General features: G+C 37.1%; 1 protein-coding gene across 5 annotated transcripts in view; it reads left to right on the top strand.

The window, feature by feature from the left end:
- The window catches only part of NFATC2 (nuclear factor of activated T cells 2), a 168,811-nt gene extending 153,972 nt beyond the window's left edge, over positions 1–14,839 (top strand). For all 5 annotated transcript variants that reach the window (XM_088153539.1, XM_088153538.1, XM_088153537.1 and 2 more), the window contains one exon: positions 7,616–14,839. In XM_088153539.1, coding sequence (XP_088009665.1) covers positions 7,616–7,671 — 56 coding nt within the window. In that variant the 3' untranslated portion in view covers positions 7,672–14,839. The remainder of the gene's footprint in view (positions 1–7,615) is intronic.
- The last annotated feature ends 2,506 nt before the right edge of the window (positions 14,840–17,345 follow it).

Raw genomic sequence — 17,345 nt, 5'->3', positions numbered from 1 at the left:
CTAAAAAATATCCTGGGAGAAGGAAATGGAAAACCTGGTTCTATATTATTGCCAAGAAAACTACATGAAGGTGGTGCTCTTCTAATCACCCAAAATCGAGCTTGCCTTGAGGAAAATCTTTATCTTAAAAAATAAAAACAAAAAACTCATTCCCCCCCCCACCTCTGTTTGTAGCCTGAGATACATTGCACTTCTAAGACACAAGCATGACTTGTGTGACATAGACCAGCCCATTACCCACACTGGATTCTGAGTTTATAACTGCACCAAAATTAATTACACCAACATCAGCTTCAGGACTCCAATGGTGTGAAGCCTGGCCTCTCTAGCACATTATTTTCTTACTCCATCACACCTTGGCATGCACTTGAAGTTTGGTTATCCATGCATGGACCACCAAGCAAGGATCTCCGTTAGAGAAATGTGCCACCCTTCATATGCTTAATCTTCAGATGTGCTTAAGCCATAACATTTTAGAAGACTGTACTGGCTAAGTGGTATGTTAGAACTTGGGAAGTTCTACAGAAATTAGTCTGGAGAAGTTAGGAAAATGCTTTACAGATTCCACCCAGTCATCTGCTTCTCATTGTGCAGGCAAAATTAAGGATAAGCTATTTGGGGTTATAATCTCCAAATAGGGTCAGTGAATTTCTTCCCTTAGAGTTGATAAACCAAGTTTCATGCTCAGCTAATAATTCTGCTGTTGCACTAGAGTTAGAAGAATCTTAGGTTAATTGCATTGAGGGTCCCCCAGTGGTAGATTTCCTTTTCCATCCTTAGAAAGAAAGGTCTACAACTTCAAATTGTAGAAGGAGGCTGGAAGGGAAGAGAGACACACAATTGTGTTCTAACAGACTTTTTAGTACAGTAGAAGGTTTTGATTTTATAAAAAAAACTAATCTAAGTATCTGTTGGTCCATATAGCTGTTGAGGGGTTGACTTATTTTTCTGAGAGAAAATTAGTCCATATAGTTCACATCTGAGTGTGAGCTTTTTTACTTTTACATTTTAAAACCAATACATGACATTTCTAAATTTGTCAATGCAATTTGCCAAATTGGAGAAAAAGGTGTTTTATTTATTTATTAAATTTGTATGCCACCCATAAATTTGTATCATAAATTTGTATGATAAAATACAAATTTGTATGATAAAAATTTAGAAAGATTCATTATATTACAGGAAATTTGTAGAAACTGAGGGCATTCGGCAAAATTGCCAACACAAATGCACACCTTTAGGAGTATGTTTACCAAACTGCAATTTTTGAAGCAAACTTTCCCAAGTTCAGTGAACTGAATTTGACAGCTTGGCGAAAATGATTGATGGAAATCTTGCCCCTTGAAATGAAATCTTGCCCATTCTGATTCTCTGCACCAATTTGGAAATGCATGCTACCCGCCTCTTCGAAGACTATCCTGTCCTAATATTCTGGTTTTTGCAGGCTAGTAACTTTTCGAGGCTCGAGGGTATCTTCAGGGTAAAGTCAAAAAATCAAAAGGGTGGCCACTGCAGTGCAATTAAAGCTCTGCCCATGTGCAAGTTAAAAAAACAGGCAGAGCTCCTATCACACCTTAGTGGCACCATCTTGACTTTTTTGACTCCATACTGCGGACACCCATCTGGGCTTATGTATAAGGTGTGTGGCTTTATCCGTACCATGAGATTTTTGCCTCATTAAGTTCAGGACAATTAATTAAGAGAGCTTTTCTTGATTCAGAATCAGAATGCTAATCTCCTTTGCCCATTGCTGCTCCTCAACACACAGAAATGAGCATTTCCCGGCCCCAGCCAGTCCCTTTTGGGCTATCACACTGCTTTCTAACAGGAAAAATGTCACATTGCCAAACAGGTTGATTTCTTTGGAAGGCTTTCTTTAGAGATGCAAAGGGATTTTTTTTCTTTCTCTACACTTAACCATGTGAACAAATGTGCTGATAAATAAAACAGCTTGCAACTTCATCCTACTTGTTTACAGAAAGGAAATGACCCTCCATTCCCTTGTTAAGGTTGGTGCCCACCTTTTTTTACCTAAATACTATTTTTAGCAGTCAGAAGACCAAAAACTTTCCATTGAAGATCTGCTCTTCTCATTTCCTGGGTAGAGAAAACAGGAAGCCTTTAAAAAAAAGAAGAAAAAGTTTCGTCTTCATTTGGGGGTTTCTCCTGAAACTAGATCCATACCACCCCCTGCTGGCAGTTTCAGGACACTGCAAGGCTTTTAGAAGTCAGCAAGTTCACTCTGTGTGTTTTAAGGTCTTGTTTTAGAAACCCACAAGCAATTAATCAGATGTCTCAAGTATAACTGAGGACAGATTGATCCCATATCATGCATATTTTTACAATAATTTTTATTAAAGTTTTACAGGTACGAAAATAAAAAACTAATACAAACCAAGAAAAATATTTAAAAAGTACTGTAAGAAGAAAAAAAGTGCAGAGAAAAAAATAATAAAAATAAAAAAGAATTAAAAAAAACCCCTATGGGTGGTATGTGTCTTCCTCAATCTCGGGTCCTCCACCAGAGGCCTGGGAGTTTGAGGGTTCTGCGCAGTATCTTAGCTGTTCCTAGCACTGCACTCTTCTGGACAGAGAGCTCTGATGCTGTTTCTGGGGTCTGTTGGAGCCCCTCTCCCAGCTTAGGAGTCAGCCCCAAGTACTCCTACCACCGCTGGGACCACTTTGGCCTTGACTTTCCACTTCCTCTCTAGTTCTTCCTTCAGGCCCTGGTTCTAGCTAGCTAGCTATGACTTCCCCCTTCATCACAAATACAAACAATTTCAGTAACTTATCACCTTCACTAATACTACTCATATCGTGCGCATTGATTAAATGTTTAGAGCAGGAAGCACTTACCAACTTATAACCTTAATATACTAAGATGCACTGATGATGTTTGAGGAACAATCTGGTATATTAGTAACATAGTTCCATGCAACAAGTGTGGATAAGGACACAGGCTAAAATACTTCTCTCTCTCTCTCTCTTTTTTTTACATAGTTGTAAGAGAAAAGCTTGGAATATTTTTGAGTTCATTGATTTTTTTAAAAAAAAATATTTTTTCCACATACATTTTCAACCATGGGTAAAATATTAAAAAGTGCACCACTGTGTTACATCAGTAGTTTTCAGGGTTTTGTTTTGTTTTTTTCATTGAGAAGGAATAATAGTCCGTGAAAGTTCTCTTGTTAAGTTGAGGCAAATTGAATATTTGAAGCAAATGGTGCTTTTGAGCCACCCCTAGATTGGCCAAAAATGTAGTCGCTGCATTCCAATATAGAGGGAATTTTTAATGGCCATTGTTCCTTCAGCCAATTGCATCAGGTTCCACCACTGAGGTGTCTAAGCCCATTTTGAAGTACCAGTGAATTCTATCAGTTAATTCTCATGCTTGTTCAGACCAGAATGTACAAGACCTCATGTCTGATTACAGAACATTCCAGTGTCCACTATAACATTCCATTTTCTCCCAGAATGTCCCTGGTCATTACAGGACCAGTTCATTGTTTTCTAGAATTTATTATTCTGGATAGAAAGTGGTTCACAGTGTTCTGAACATGGGGGAAATGTCAGAGAAAGCTAGGGAGGAGGTAAGGGAATTAGGAAAAGAACAGCAGCACAACTATTTCATTTTTCTCTTAGAAACAAAGGGGCTGTGTTGCTTTGTGAAGTAGTTTTGAAAGGTGCTTCATTTGAATCTTTGTTGAAGTAACAAAGCACCCCCTTGACATTTCCACAGCTCTACTAATAGTCCTTTCCTCCCTTTTTCTCAGCAACTGGTATTCAGAAACGTACTGTAAGTCTAATATATAGTCATTATGACTAACAGCCATTAAAGCTTTATCTTCTATGAATGTACCTAATAACTTTTTAAAGCTACTCAAATTGGCAGCAATCACCGTATCTTCTGCAAGCAGTTCCACAGTTTAAATGAGAGCTCTGTGAAATACAACTGTTATCTTTGAATGGTATTTATAATTTTACATGTTATTTCCCACCTTACTCATCACTTTGTAAGTCCAGATCAGCCTCACGTATCACCTGGCTTCCTTTAAGAGTTGACCCACTCTTCTGCACAGTTTGGTTGGCCCTTTGCTGCATTTTTTTCAACACAATATCTTTTTCATATTGACCAAAATTTTGGTCAGAAATGCAGATTGCAGTTTGAACTAGTAACAATGACAACAGTAATTGATTATGTGCCATCAAGTTAGTGTCGACTCTTCGTGACCACACAAACAGATCTTCTCCAGGATGACCTGCTCCCAACCTGGTTCTTCAGGTCTCCCATCACCACTCCATCCACCTTGCTGCTGGTCATCTTTTCTTTTTCCTTCCACCTTTCTCAGCATTATAGAGTTCTCAAGTGAGCTGGATTTTCACATAATGTATCCACAATATAATAATTTGAACCTGGTCATTTTGCCTCAAATGAGTACTCTGGGTTGATTTGTTCAATGATCCATTGGTTTGTTTTCTTAGCTATCCATGGTATTCCCAGGAGCCTTCTCCAACACCAAAGTTTAAAAGCTTCAATACTCTTTTTATCCTGCTTCTTCAAAGTCCAGCTTCTGCTTTCGTAGCGTGTCATAGGGCAAACAATTGCCTGCAGAGTTCTGACCTTTGTAGATATAGGCACATCACCCCATCTGAGCATATTTTCTAAGGCTTTCATTGCAACCCCACCAAATGCTACTCTGCAGTGCATTTCTTGGTTCCTTTAGTGTTGACAGTCAATCCTAAAAAGCAAATCTATTTGCCACTTCAGTATATTCTTTGTCAGTTTTAAGGCTGGTTGTTGTACCTGTTGTCATTAGTCTGGTCTTTATATTTAAGTGTAATCTTTTTTTTTTTTTTTTTTGGGTGCACCTTGACTTTCATTAGCAGAGCTTCCAGAACATTTGCATTTTCAGCTGTCAGAGTAGGGTCGTCAGCATAATGCAGGTTATTGATGTTTCTTCCTCCAGTTTTTATAATAATATTTTATTGAAATTTTAAAATTACAAGGTTAAAAGTCAGAAATGAAAAAGAAAATGAAAAATACAAATTATAGAAAAAAGGAAAAGAAAACGTGAGATAAAGTAAAGGAAAAGAAGAAAGGCATGAAAAATAGATAGCTTCCAATCTATCTCTGGTCTTGAGAATAGTAAGAGTGTCATAGGTGCTAGTTTTTAATGCAATAAATAGGAATAGTTCTTTGTCAAAACATATCCCATTACATTTATAATCTAATCTTCAAATCCCCATGTAAGCTTCGCCCCGCCTGCATTTTGCAAATAGTCCATCAATGGTTTCCATTCCTTAAGGTAATAATTATTTGATTTTTCTTTTAATAAACAAGTCAATTTATCATTTTCTGCCATTTCCATCAGTTTTAGCAACCATTCTTGTATTGTTGGTAGTGTCTGGGTTTTCCAAAATTGTGCATACAAAAGTCTTGCTGCAGTAATCATGTACTGAGTAATTCTGATAAGATGCTTTCCGATTTGAAAGTCCATTATTCCCAACAGGAATAGTTCGATGTTTCTTCCTCCAGTTTTGAAGCCATGCTGATTTTATTCCATTGCAGCCTCTCAATAAATATTCAGCGTATTGGTTGAATACATAAAGGAAGAATATACTCCCTTGTCTCATTCCTTTGCTGACCTGGAGCCAGTCTGATTCACCATGTTCCAACCAGACTGTTGCTTTCTGTGCTGTGTGTAGGTTTTACATAGACAACAATAATGGTAATACCATATTCTACAAGTGATTACACAGTACTGTGCTTTGTCTTTAACGTATAGTACTGTATAATGGTTGTTTAGTCACTTCCAAAACTTTGCAACCTCATATACATTTTGCCAAGACTGTCTGCCAGTAACTGCTTCACTGAGTTCTTGTGGTTACTGTCAGCTTAACAAAGTAAATTTGTGCAGGATATAGACATGGAGAACACACACTAGTAAGCAGAGCTTTATTGTAAGAAATCACCAACATACTCAGTAGACACTGGAGAATATAAATGTATTGAGGGTGCTTTGTATACTGCTTGGACAATGCGTATCATTTTCCAAATGAGAAGACATAATTGATTTTCTGATGTTTACGTGGCTTGATTGACAATCTTAGCTTGGGCATATTCACTTGCATTACCTGGAGACTCTGTGAAAAATCCTGTTTGTGCTGGCACTTCATGGAAATAGAGTTAATGTTCTACAGGGTTTTTAAATTTGGGGTAAATATTGTACATCAATTCTGATATTTTCTTATCTGAAAATGAAACTGATAGCATCGGATCAGCCAGTAGAGTTCTAGAAATGTTGGCTCTGATGGCTTTTTATTTATAACAAAATTGTGAGGCTGTCTGGTAGTTTTATATTCTGGACCTCTTTTTATATCAGCCACTGAGTTATAAGTAAGGTGTATGTATTTTTCAATTTTGTATAACAATAAAAATAGAGGATTTGGTATTATTAATATTAATTTTATATAATTATTCATAACATATATCTCACCTTTCTGCTTGTATGTATATTCAAAGCAGTTTATAACAATTATTACAAAATACAAAATGTAAACTCAATGTAACTGAAATTAAGATTAAAAACATTCTCATTCAAATCAATTATCTGTTAAAAGCTTGGTGAAAGAGATGTGTTTTGAGATATATCTCTGCTATTTCTCTAAATTTTATGTCTCAACCTTAGCAACTTTAAGATATGCTGGCTGGGAAATTCTGGGAGTTGAAGTCCACACATCTTAAAATTGCTAAGGTTGAAAAACACTGCTCTAAATAGTGGGAAAGTAAGGGGCAAATGTACCTTCCTGGGTCTTGTGAGGTTTTATATTATTTTATGTTTGTATTTTGCTGGGGCAGGATTGTGAAACATTCTTGGGAATGCATGTTTATGTTGATTGTCTGTATAGTAGATATCAAAGGAGATCTTCTATTTCAGATTTCTTTTTCTGGTTGAAGGAATGCACAGTTTTAAGTCTGGTCTAAAGATAAAGAAGCTTTAAAGGGGGAGCATTATGGGCCATTCTAAAACTGTCCTCACCTGGCTGAACTATGGAGTTATCAGGGCCATAGTTTACCAAGTCACAATTTGATTGGTACTGCAGAATATGGTTTGAATAATCCATAGTTGGTACAAAATATGAAAAGTGAGAATGAGCTTGCGAGAATGAGCTCACAAGAATGTACTCTTTGCAATCTGGGCAGGATTCAGTAATCAAAGTTCATTACATCTGTGTTGATACATCTGTATTTATAAAAGTCAGTGAAGTGTTGCATTGTTATCTTATATTACTTTAAGTAAACCAAAAATGAAAACTCCCATCCCTACTAAAAATTCAGGAAAGGGTTTCTTCTTTCCTTTCCATCTTCTGTACAATTTGCAAGCTACTTGAGGCTGAAAGATAATGATGGACTCAACATCATTTAGCAGGCTTCATGGCTGTACTCCAGGAGTTGGGATTTGCACTCAGATTTTCATAGTCTTAACCTATGACCATTATTGCCTGCCAGCTTTTAATGGACAACCGCACAGATGGCTTTATTTTAGATTCTTTCTCATTTTCTGCACAGTAACACTTCTGTTTGTCTGTTTTTCTTTCCTCTTTCCCTTCCCAGTTAATGAAATTATCAGGAAAGAGTTTTCTGGACTCCCTGCCAGAAGTCAGACATAGAAGATGAGGTTTGTGAGACAACTTTTGCAGAATTCTTCCGTACCTGACTTCTTAGGCTCTTCTGTCCCGCCTGCCTTTTGTTTCCTCAGCTGATCATCTCAAGGCACCAGTTCAACACCAGGAACAATGCACTGGTATCCAGCTGACAATTTTGAGTAAGCCACTCAGCACCTCTCACTGTAAACATTAAACAAAACTCTCTTCCTTTTGTCCAAAGATCATGTAGTTCTCATGTAACCTTGCAAGTGCCTGACACAGTTTATTGAGATGTCTACGGATGCATCCATGGACTGTAAACAGCAATGCAGAAAAGGGGCATCAGTCCAGAAACTTGGATTGAACTGAAGCATGGTTGTGTATGTGAATGCATGTTAGGGATGCTGGATGAATTTTATAATTGCCAACTCAATAAAAAAATAATGAGCTAGGTTTCTCCAATGGTCACATACACAGCCAGAAACAAAAATTAAAACTTCCAATACTCAAGCATTGAACCCCCCAAATGTAAGAGAACAGATCTGCATATGCAACATTATTTTTGCTCTTTTCCAAACAGAAGCATGACTGTTACTCTGCAGTTTCACAGGTGTTTAAAAAAAACAAAAAACTTGCAGTGCAACAAGGAGGCTGCTGCAATGGAGAATGGGTGAAAATCATTTGATACGGGCACAGCTTCTTGTGAAAATGTAAGGTAGCTTTATGGATTGTAGCTTTGCTCTGTTCCGAGATGCACCAAATGTATCTTTGCAAAGATGTATCTTTACTGTGTTCTTAAGATGCACCAAAACCATATTTTCTCTGCTGTGGACCAGAAAGTATATAAACTCAAAACACAATGCAGCCAACAATTAAGTTTTCTTAAAGCCTACCAATATCAGCAGAAGAGAGTTGAATTTATACTTGAAACTCTGAAATTAATGTTAAAGTTAAAATATTTTAACTTTGGTTGGAGTATGCATTCTATTTTTTAAAATTCCTTGGATGCAGCATTTCACTGTACAGTGTACAGAATTGAAACTGATTTATTTTAGATTCCTTCCTATCCCTACGAATAACGCAATGTTTTTTAAAAGTAAAACAATCATCTCAACTTGAATTGGAAACTGCTTCTATGGTTTTACAGTGGGAATTTTGCAGATCCATCAAATCTTTGAATTCATGGTAAAAATCACAAAGATGACATAATTACATTCATAGGAAATGTGAGATGCTGAGTAACTTAATTGGTTAACCAAAGAAATGTGAGATGAAGAGTAACTTAATTGGTTAAAGCACGTAGGGCTTTTAGTGTTCATTCTAGCAGCTACCAAAATGCCCAGAAATCTCAGAGTCCCTTTTTATTTGTGCTGTAACAAGGTGTTTTCCCTCCAGAATGTTAATTTTTTTCCACCAAGGACTATCACCGTGTATCCAGCAGTTAGATGTTGTTTCTCTCAAAGTTCTGTTGCAAGAAGAAACCACAGTACGCTTTTGCTCAGTAGATGTGGTAGTCTCTTTCCTTCATCCCTTGCAAAATTAAAACTAGATGAGTCTAGATAAATCACATGGTACAACTTGTTTGGAACTGCATAATTTTCAGACTACAGTTGGGAAGGTGGCAACTCTGCCACATGTTTTAGCAGCACACCTAGACTTATCCACACGCCATCAAATAAGGTTCTTAAAGAACTAATAAAACTTGCTAAATACTGGCTAACAATTGAATTCTGGCTTCTTGGGTGTAGTGGATCCTAATGTATAAGTTTATAAATGGGCATAGAAAGTAGGACTCGTAGTAGTACATTTGCAATATGTTTATCTATGCAATGCAAGAAAATATAGCTACTTAGCTACAAATTATGGTGGAAAAGCACCCTTGCAGATGATCAAGTTAGAAATTATTAGATCCATCATTATTCAGTGACTTTCAATGAAAGTTAGTGAAAATTGGGAGTTCTGCAGTTTCTTTTTAAGAATATGCCAATAAAGAAACAACTATTATATTTGCCTTCCCCCTCCCCCCCCCCAATTTGTGGTGTAGGAGCCAAAATGCAGTTAAAGGTGATCTTGTTTAGCAAGGCACGTTCTTACATCAAGATTAGCAGGGACAAACATTTATAACAAGTCTGTCACTTCAAATAATAAACAGCCCCCATGCGACCCCTGCATTCTAATATGTAGACTATCACCAAAAGATTTTGTTTGTTTAAAAGATCACATTGGAAACTCAGTGTATCACTCGGTTTCACTTGATGCATAAATATGATTCAAGTTCATTGTGCAAATGACCATCAGGGTGAAATTAGATACTGTCATAGCTTCATGGCCCCTTATTCTCAGTATCCTCAACTGTAAAATAAAATATGTACCTGAGAAATTAAATGTATGGTTGCACATGGCAGGATATTATAACAAACATTATACTAAATATATAGTAACAATTTTGCCAAAAATGATGCAACATTCAAACACCTTGTAGAAATTTAACAGAAGCAAAATACTCTAAAGAAGGGAGAGTTGGCAATTATCTCCACTGACTTGCTGTTTATATGTAAATGTTAGACCAGTGTGTTTCAAACTTGGCAACTTTAAGTTGCGTGGACTTCAACTCCTAGAATTTCCCAGCCGTCATGCTGGGAGTTGAAGTCCACACATCTTAAAGTTACCAAGTTTGAAAAATACTGTGTTAAACTGATAATGCATTTCAAGTGTAGAGAAAAGTTGAGTGTTTTAAGTCAGGGAAGAGACTTCAGGCTGTCTGTGGCCAAGTAGCTCTGATAATAACCATTTATTTCCATATTGCCATATATGACAGATAGTCCGCCAACTATTTTATGCTGGCTTGGAAACAGAAACTAGAGGTTTTTCCTTCATCTTTAAATCTGCTTGTCCATATCTCCCTCAGCTTGATTCAAAGAAGTAGGGTGTAAAGGAAGTGATGAAAAGAAGCTGAATTGGGTAGTAGTAAATACAAAAGTAATGTCCTAGTTGCAACCAAGCTGCCTACTGGAAGTTAGGTAAAACTTTTATTATATGAATCAGTTTTCAGTTTTGCTTCAAATTATCCTTTAATGCCAGTCCTTGAATACACTTCATAATTGTTTTAACAGCTAATCCTCAGATGTTTGTCTAGATACCTAGATTTCAGACCACAACTTGGAGTCATTTTTGTGCCAAGTATAAAGTACCAGACAAACTTCCTATTTGAACTTCTTTTCTTGGTTATTGTTCTTCCATGAGAAAACCATCATTTTAGATAAGTTGTTTATCTTGGTCTGCCTAATCTGCAGAGTTTTTTAAGGATGTGATACAACTTGGCTTTGACTTTTAAACTCTGAAACACCAGCTGTAGGAAATAAATCCTTGACAAATGTGGTAGCATTTTTGGATAAAAAGTAAAGTCCCCTTTGAGTTGAGCTTGATTCCTTTGATTCCATGGATATATCCCTATAATTTCCTTGGCAACAATGTGCAAATGATTTGCAATTGCCTTCTTCAAGGAGAGAGAGACTTAATTTCTCAGTCTCGCCTTCAACCTTGCAATTCTTTGCTGGCCTCCCATCCAAGTACTGAGTCTAATAGGGCTTGGTTTCAAGCTTAATTAAGGGGCTGCCCCTTGTTGAGACAGCTTTAAAAAGCCAAAAGAAGCACGTAGATGTGTGACCCAATTTGACATGAGGATATGTTTTTCCAGATCTTTACAATTAATTGGGAAAGTTTGGAGTGGCAGGTTGGTATAGGAGAGTGACAAATCCATAGCTAGGTGGAACTACTTATGCAATTACTTGGATCCTAGGCAACATTTATTTTAAATGTATTGTCGAAGGCTTTCACGGCCGGCATACGATGGCTGGTGTGGGTCTTCCGGGCTGTGTGGCCGTGTGGCACAGAGAGAACTGCTCCTGTCTGTGCTCCTGCACTCTGAAGATGCCGGTCACAGGTGCTGGCGAAACGTTAGGAAACAAGACTTCAAGACCACGGCCACACAGCCCGGAAGACCCACACCAGCCATTTATTTTAAATGCCTGAACAATTAAATACTGTACAACCAGTAAAATACCACAGGAAAAACAACCATATCCTCAGCTTTTGTATGCTTTCTTAAAAATAGTTTTTACCAAATTCCTTGATTTAAGGAAATCCTGAGGTCACCTCTCCTATGTTTGCATCAAGAATCCTTTGATAAGCCATGCAGCTTATCAAAAGAGTCAGTTTGAACCCACTTTAAATCTATTTGGTACTGATTGGCTGTATTTGAATGTTTCAGTGGGGTTGAAATGATGTTGGAATTCATTTTTCTATGCAAGAGCTAGGTAGCAGAGCTGTTTCCAAATGCAGTTTCATAGGTCTGCTTTTTTGGTTTCCTTACCACGTTGGCATCCCTGGTTTATATATAGTAGTTAACCCTTATGTGTCCGTTTGTTTCTACCTTGGCTTGATGTGAAATTCCCCACCTCTGTCTTATAAAATACTGCTTCTTTATAGAGATGGGTTTGTATATTTCACTAAGTCAAAAAACCAACCAACCACATAATGGCTTAATATTATTTGTGAACCAGGAATATTCATGTTATTATCCCAGTGAATCACTGCAGAGGATTAAAAACATCACTCCAGAGCTGGCGTTAGATCCAGAGCTCCAATGCTTGCTGACCCAACTACTTGATCAAATGTTCTTCCAAGCTTTCTGTAAAACATACTGAAACATGAAAAGTAATCATAAAGCTCTTGGTTCTCTTTCACTTTCTATGGATTAATGAATATGAACCATTCATTCATTCATTAATGAACCATAATGAATTACAACAGAATAGTTCATACTGCTTCATTGTCTATTGCTCTGCAATATCTAAAGAAAACAGAGCTTTTGGAATACTAAGCATAGTATTCTTAGCATCTCCCTTACCTGCTGCATTATCCATTCATATACGTGTAGTATAGACTACATGTTTTTCAAAAATGTAATGGCTATGTGTTGGCAAGCTATCCTACTGTGTCTGATTTAAAATATTTAGCAAGCAACCATTGTTCATAATAAAGCCTTAACCAAATATGTATTTCTGCAGCAAAGACCTTCTTTACAGATGTTTGTCTTTAAGAATAACTGGATACATTTAAGATAGGGTAGGTAATTCTGAAATGTTCCATGAATGAAATTATTTATTTTGGTTTTGCAATAGTTCTACAGTGTTAACATTTGTAAACTTCATGTAAACTTTTTTAATTATTATTTTGGTCTAAAGAAACATAAGGTTTGCCTTGGACAATTAATTGCCTTGTGTGAGTAATTTGTTCTCAGTTTATCTGGAAGACAGCCATAGCTGCATAGGAGGAAATTCTTTTTTCCTCAGTTATCTGAAAGCTTCATGACAAGTGCCTTCCTGTCATTGTACCAAAAGGCCTTCCAAGGCATTGTCTATCCAGTGAACAACTATAATGCATTTTCCATTAATGTTTTATTATGCTAAAGTCGAAGCAGCGTATTGTAACTCAATGGCATTTTTTTTCAACATTTTTTTAAATCACAGCTTAGGCCTACACATTACAGGATGAGCTTCTATAAACTTTTGCACTAAATAGACAATATCAAGAAAATGAAGTCGTCCATCTTAATATGTAAACAGTCAGATTGTGTTTGGGGAGGTAACTCATATTAGTAAGAGCTTTTCATCGCTTTTGAATGCATTTCACATTCAAGAATACCAAAGAAAAAACTGCATGTGAGAATAATTTGTCATTTTAATGGATATAGTTTCATTGGGAGGAATCTCTTTTTCCTTTTGCTTCCCTCTAGTTTTTAATCTGTGTGTTTGAGGGAGGAATGTAGGCTTATTTGAATAACAGTGATACTGAGATGGAAAGAATGACAAAATACTTATGCTTTGGATTTGGTTAATACTGCCTGTGGGCACAATTCAGACAAACTGAAGCACTTTTCTCTGTATCTTTTGCTCGATAGTAGTTTAATATAATAATTAGCTATTCGCTTTATTCTGTTCAACATCCAGATCTTTTTGTGTAATAGGTATGTAATCTAGATTGTATAATTCCATTGAATTTAGAGAGAAAATATCTTGTGTGTTTTAACTCAAGGGTTCTCAAACTTTGTGATTCTATACCTCCCTAAAATAATGAATTAATTTGAATAACTAAATGAATAGGAGTTAGGAGTGGGCAAGAAATAAACATACCAATTACTAAAAGATATGTCATTTTCATCATAATCTCTTGGCTTAATCTTAATTGGACGAGCACGACTGGTAGATTGGTCGCCTTTAACTCTTGTCTTCCCACCCAACAAAAGTTTCCATTTTGAAAGGCTAGAAATTTAACATAATGGGTAAAAATACTGAAATTTACTTCTATAGTCACACCAAAATTACAGCTATACTATTACATGCCATATGGGAAGTCACCAGCTGGCATCAATCACAGCGCTGCTGATTGGCAGATGGTGTTGACAGTTGGCCAGACCCACAGGTTTAGCTTTCCTGGGCTTTCCTCTCAAGCAAAGTAGAAATGAACATTGACAGCCCTGCTGGCTGCTTTGCCTGGGCAACCAGATCAACTGAAAATGCTGCAACACCCCCACCCCCCACCCCCAGAGGTTCGTAATCCACCCTTTGAGAATCCCTGTTTTTCCTCATACATTAGTGGCAGTGGGATTTGAGAAGATGCGTGCCTTTGGCTTGATTGGACTCTGCCAATCTATGCATCTTGTTGGAATATGTCATGTTATAAACATTTGCAAAGAGAGCATGAGGTTATATAGAAAAGCTGCTTCTTAGTTGTTGATTTCAACCCACTGTCAGAATTAGCTAGCATCTTGTATTTTTTTGTGGGGGTATTATATATATTGTACTATGAGATTTTTTTTAAAAGGAGAAATTGTCTATGATGCTTTCTGATTGCCACAAATAATGAAACATCTCCATGGTGGTATTTCTAAATAGTGTATCTTTTCTTCAGCTGAAGCCTTCAGAAAGTTATTCCGTGGAGGCAAGTACTGTCAAACTCAGTGAGTGAACTCTTGTGCCTGTGGAGAGCAGCATGTGAGGAAGCTCCCTCAGGGCTTCTTAAATAAATCCTTTCCTTACCAGCTGCTTCCACTCATGCTCTCCCAATGAATCAAGCAAGGGTTGGACTAGAAGACCTTACACTGCTTCCTCCAATGCTGTGATTTTCTGACACCCTGTATAGACTCATACCGTATGTGACCTTCATAGATGCTTTAGTGCCTGTTTGGTGTGATCCATGAATCATTCTTTATCTTGCTACATTGGATGCTCAAGGACATAGGACAACAAGCAAAGAAATGGCATTTTCCTAATTTCAGCAGTGCTGACTTGCAAATGTTCATTGTCTGCTTCATTGGCTAATCAGTAATCCTGCTTATAAAAGGTTTGCTTATTTCTGAATGCCTGTATATAACAAATTTAACATGTTTGTATCTGCATCTCTGGATTTCCAGGGCATTGTACATAGTGTTGAAGGAAGGTGCTGAGAGCAATTGTACAGATTCACGGAGGCTGAAGTGGAATATGCCAAGGGAACCCTGTAATCCTCTTGCACGTGGTCTGTCAGAGACTGAGAATTTTGACAATCCCAGTTTTTGTTTTTTTTGTAAATGTTAGTCCTCACAATTACAAAAATAGGTGACTGAAAATATGTTGACAAAAAAATAATCAGAAAGGAGGATGCAATAAAAAGGATGCACAAATTTATCCTAAGACTCTTAGAATAATTCAGTCTCCACATGTGGATGAGGAAAATGACTGTCATAATTATTATATTGTAAATAATAAGCACAATAGATTGCAATCCAGACTTTTTTTTTTTTAAATCAGACAAAACTGGTGTTTCAGGATTGTGGTCATTATATACCCTACAAGAGACTGGTAATTTTTGCGTTTGAGAAAATGAAATGCAAATTATGTTCTGCATGTAATTATTCAGCTTGTTCCTGTTGTCCGTTCCTAATATCAGTTGCCATCAAATGGTGAAAAAGAATGTAGAATGTAAAATATATCAAAATGAAGTCTACTGTTACTGAGTTTTTTCCTCCCCCCATCCCCCCCCCCCGTCTCACAATTGATTCAGCAGCGTTGAAAGGTTTCAGTGAATTACCAAGCATCAACTGGAATTGCTAACTGAAAATGGGGATTAGCATCAGGTTAAAGATAAAATTAAGAATACTGTCTCAGTATTGTGTGTGTGTGTGTGTGTGTGTGAGAGAGAGAGAGAGAGAGAGAGAAGGTGTGAATGAGCATTGCTCCATTAGCAGCTTTGACCCATTAAGATCATGCCACTGCATTCCAGCTGCTGGTATCAAGTGTGAGAAGACTATTTCAGTCATGTCTATGAGAACAGGATGCTGGACTCTGTCAGATCAGGCAGGGCTCTTCTCAAACGACACCAAAGATTTCTGATTTTCCAAATCTGTAAGCCAAATTGAAGAGCTCTACCACCAAATTGTACAGTTGGTTCAAAATAATTCTTTGCTGCTTCTTTCTAGTCATCAGCATGTTTTACAAGCAGGAATTGCAAACTAACTTTAAGAATAGCCTTAAGAGGGAATAAAGTATCTTTGGACTGCAAGGAAGTCAATATTAACATGTATTTCCAAGGGCTGCAAGGTAAATATTTGGCCTGAGTTGCACTTAGCCATTGCTGCTTGCTGCAGTAACAGAGTCATAGACCTAAAGGGAAAGCAGCTTTATTGCTCAAATATTAACACACGACTAAACTGCTCGCTCACCTGTTTTTAACTAAAAACCAAAACCCCACAGGAATGGTGGGTTGTATCTGTTCTATTCCCCCCTGTAATGTTTTAATCTCAAGTTTAATTGTGATTTTGCTATTTGTAAAATATTTTTATACAGCTTGTATTATTAAAGTTCAGCAATAAATCAAAGGACAAACAGTTACTTCCTGTGTGGTGTTCTTGTACTTTGTACTTCGATGTAGTTCAAGAAAGATGATTGTGATCCAGTGAACATAAGAAGTTGGTAGGAACACTGGACAGATTTTTGTGGGACTCTAATCCGGTGTTTCTCAGTCTTGGCACATCTGAAAGCTGCCAATGTTGAGAAACACCGTTCTAAGCACTCCTTGAACGATAGACTGATCCAATTAAGCCATTCACTTTCTGTGAAGCAAGAGCTTATGGGGCATGATCTGGACTAGCTGTGCCCAGAGTTCCCTTGACAGCCAAGCTACCAAATCTGGCCCTTAAGGCAACCTGTTGCACAATCATATTCCCTCAAGTAGGGCTTTGCTTCTTTTTCAGCTTTGAGCTGGGGGACCATTTACCCAATCAGTAATTATCTGGAGGCTGACTGGAAACCCTTTATAGACTTTTTGCTGAAAATGGATAAAAACGAACTGCTGATTTTGGGATTTATTGATATAAAAGGTTTGTTTATGGGAAAATGGAACTATGATATGTAATCTGGGAGAGTCGAGATGGCAATTGCTATGTTTATAATTGCTGCAAAGAAGATGGGAAGTTGCTTTAGATACCTTTTTTTTTCCCTTGCCTTTTTATTCACATTTTCTTTTACCCTTTTATAATCTTTTTTTTTTTGTATTTTTTCTTCTGTTTCTGTAGTTGTTTTCAATCTTTGTGAAATCTTCTAATAAAAATTATTCATTAAAAAAAAGCAATTATCTGGAGCCTCAGTTTGACCCTGATG

This window comes from Python bivittatus, unplaced genomic scaffold (genome assembly GCF_059951505.1).
Source record: "Python bivittatus isolate LINGU-HERP-01145 unplaced genomic scaffold, Pbiv_v1 ctg000700_np1212, whole genome shotgun sequence".
NCBI classification, from domain to species: Eukaryota; Metazoa; Chordata; class Lepidosauria; order Squamata; family Pythonidae; genus Python; species Python bivittatus.
Note: the sequence above shows the minus strand (reverse complement) of the source record. Positions and strands in the feature narration are given on the sequence as shown.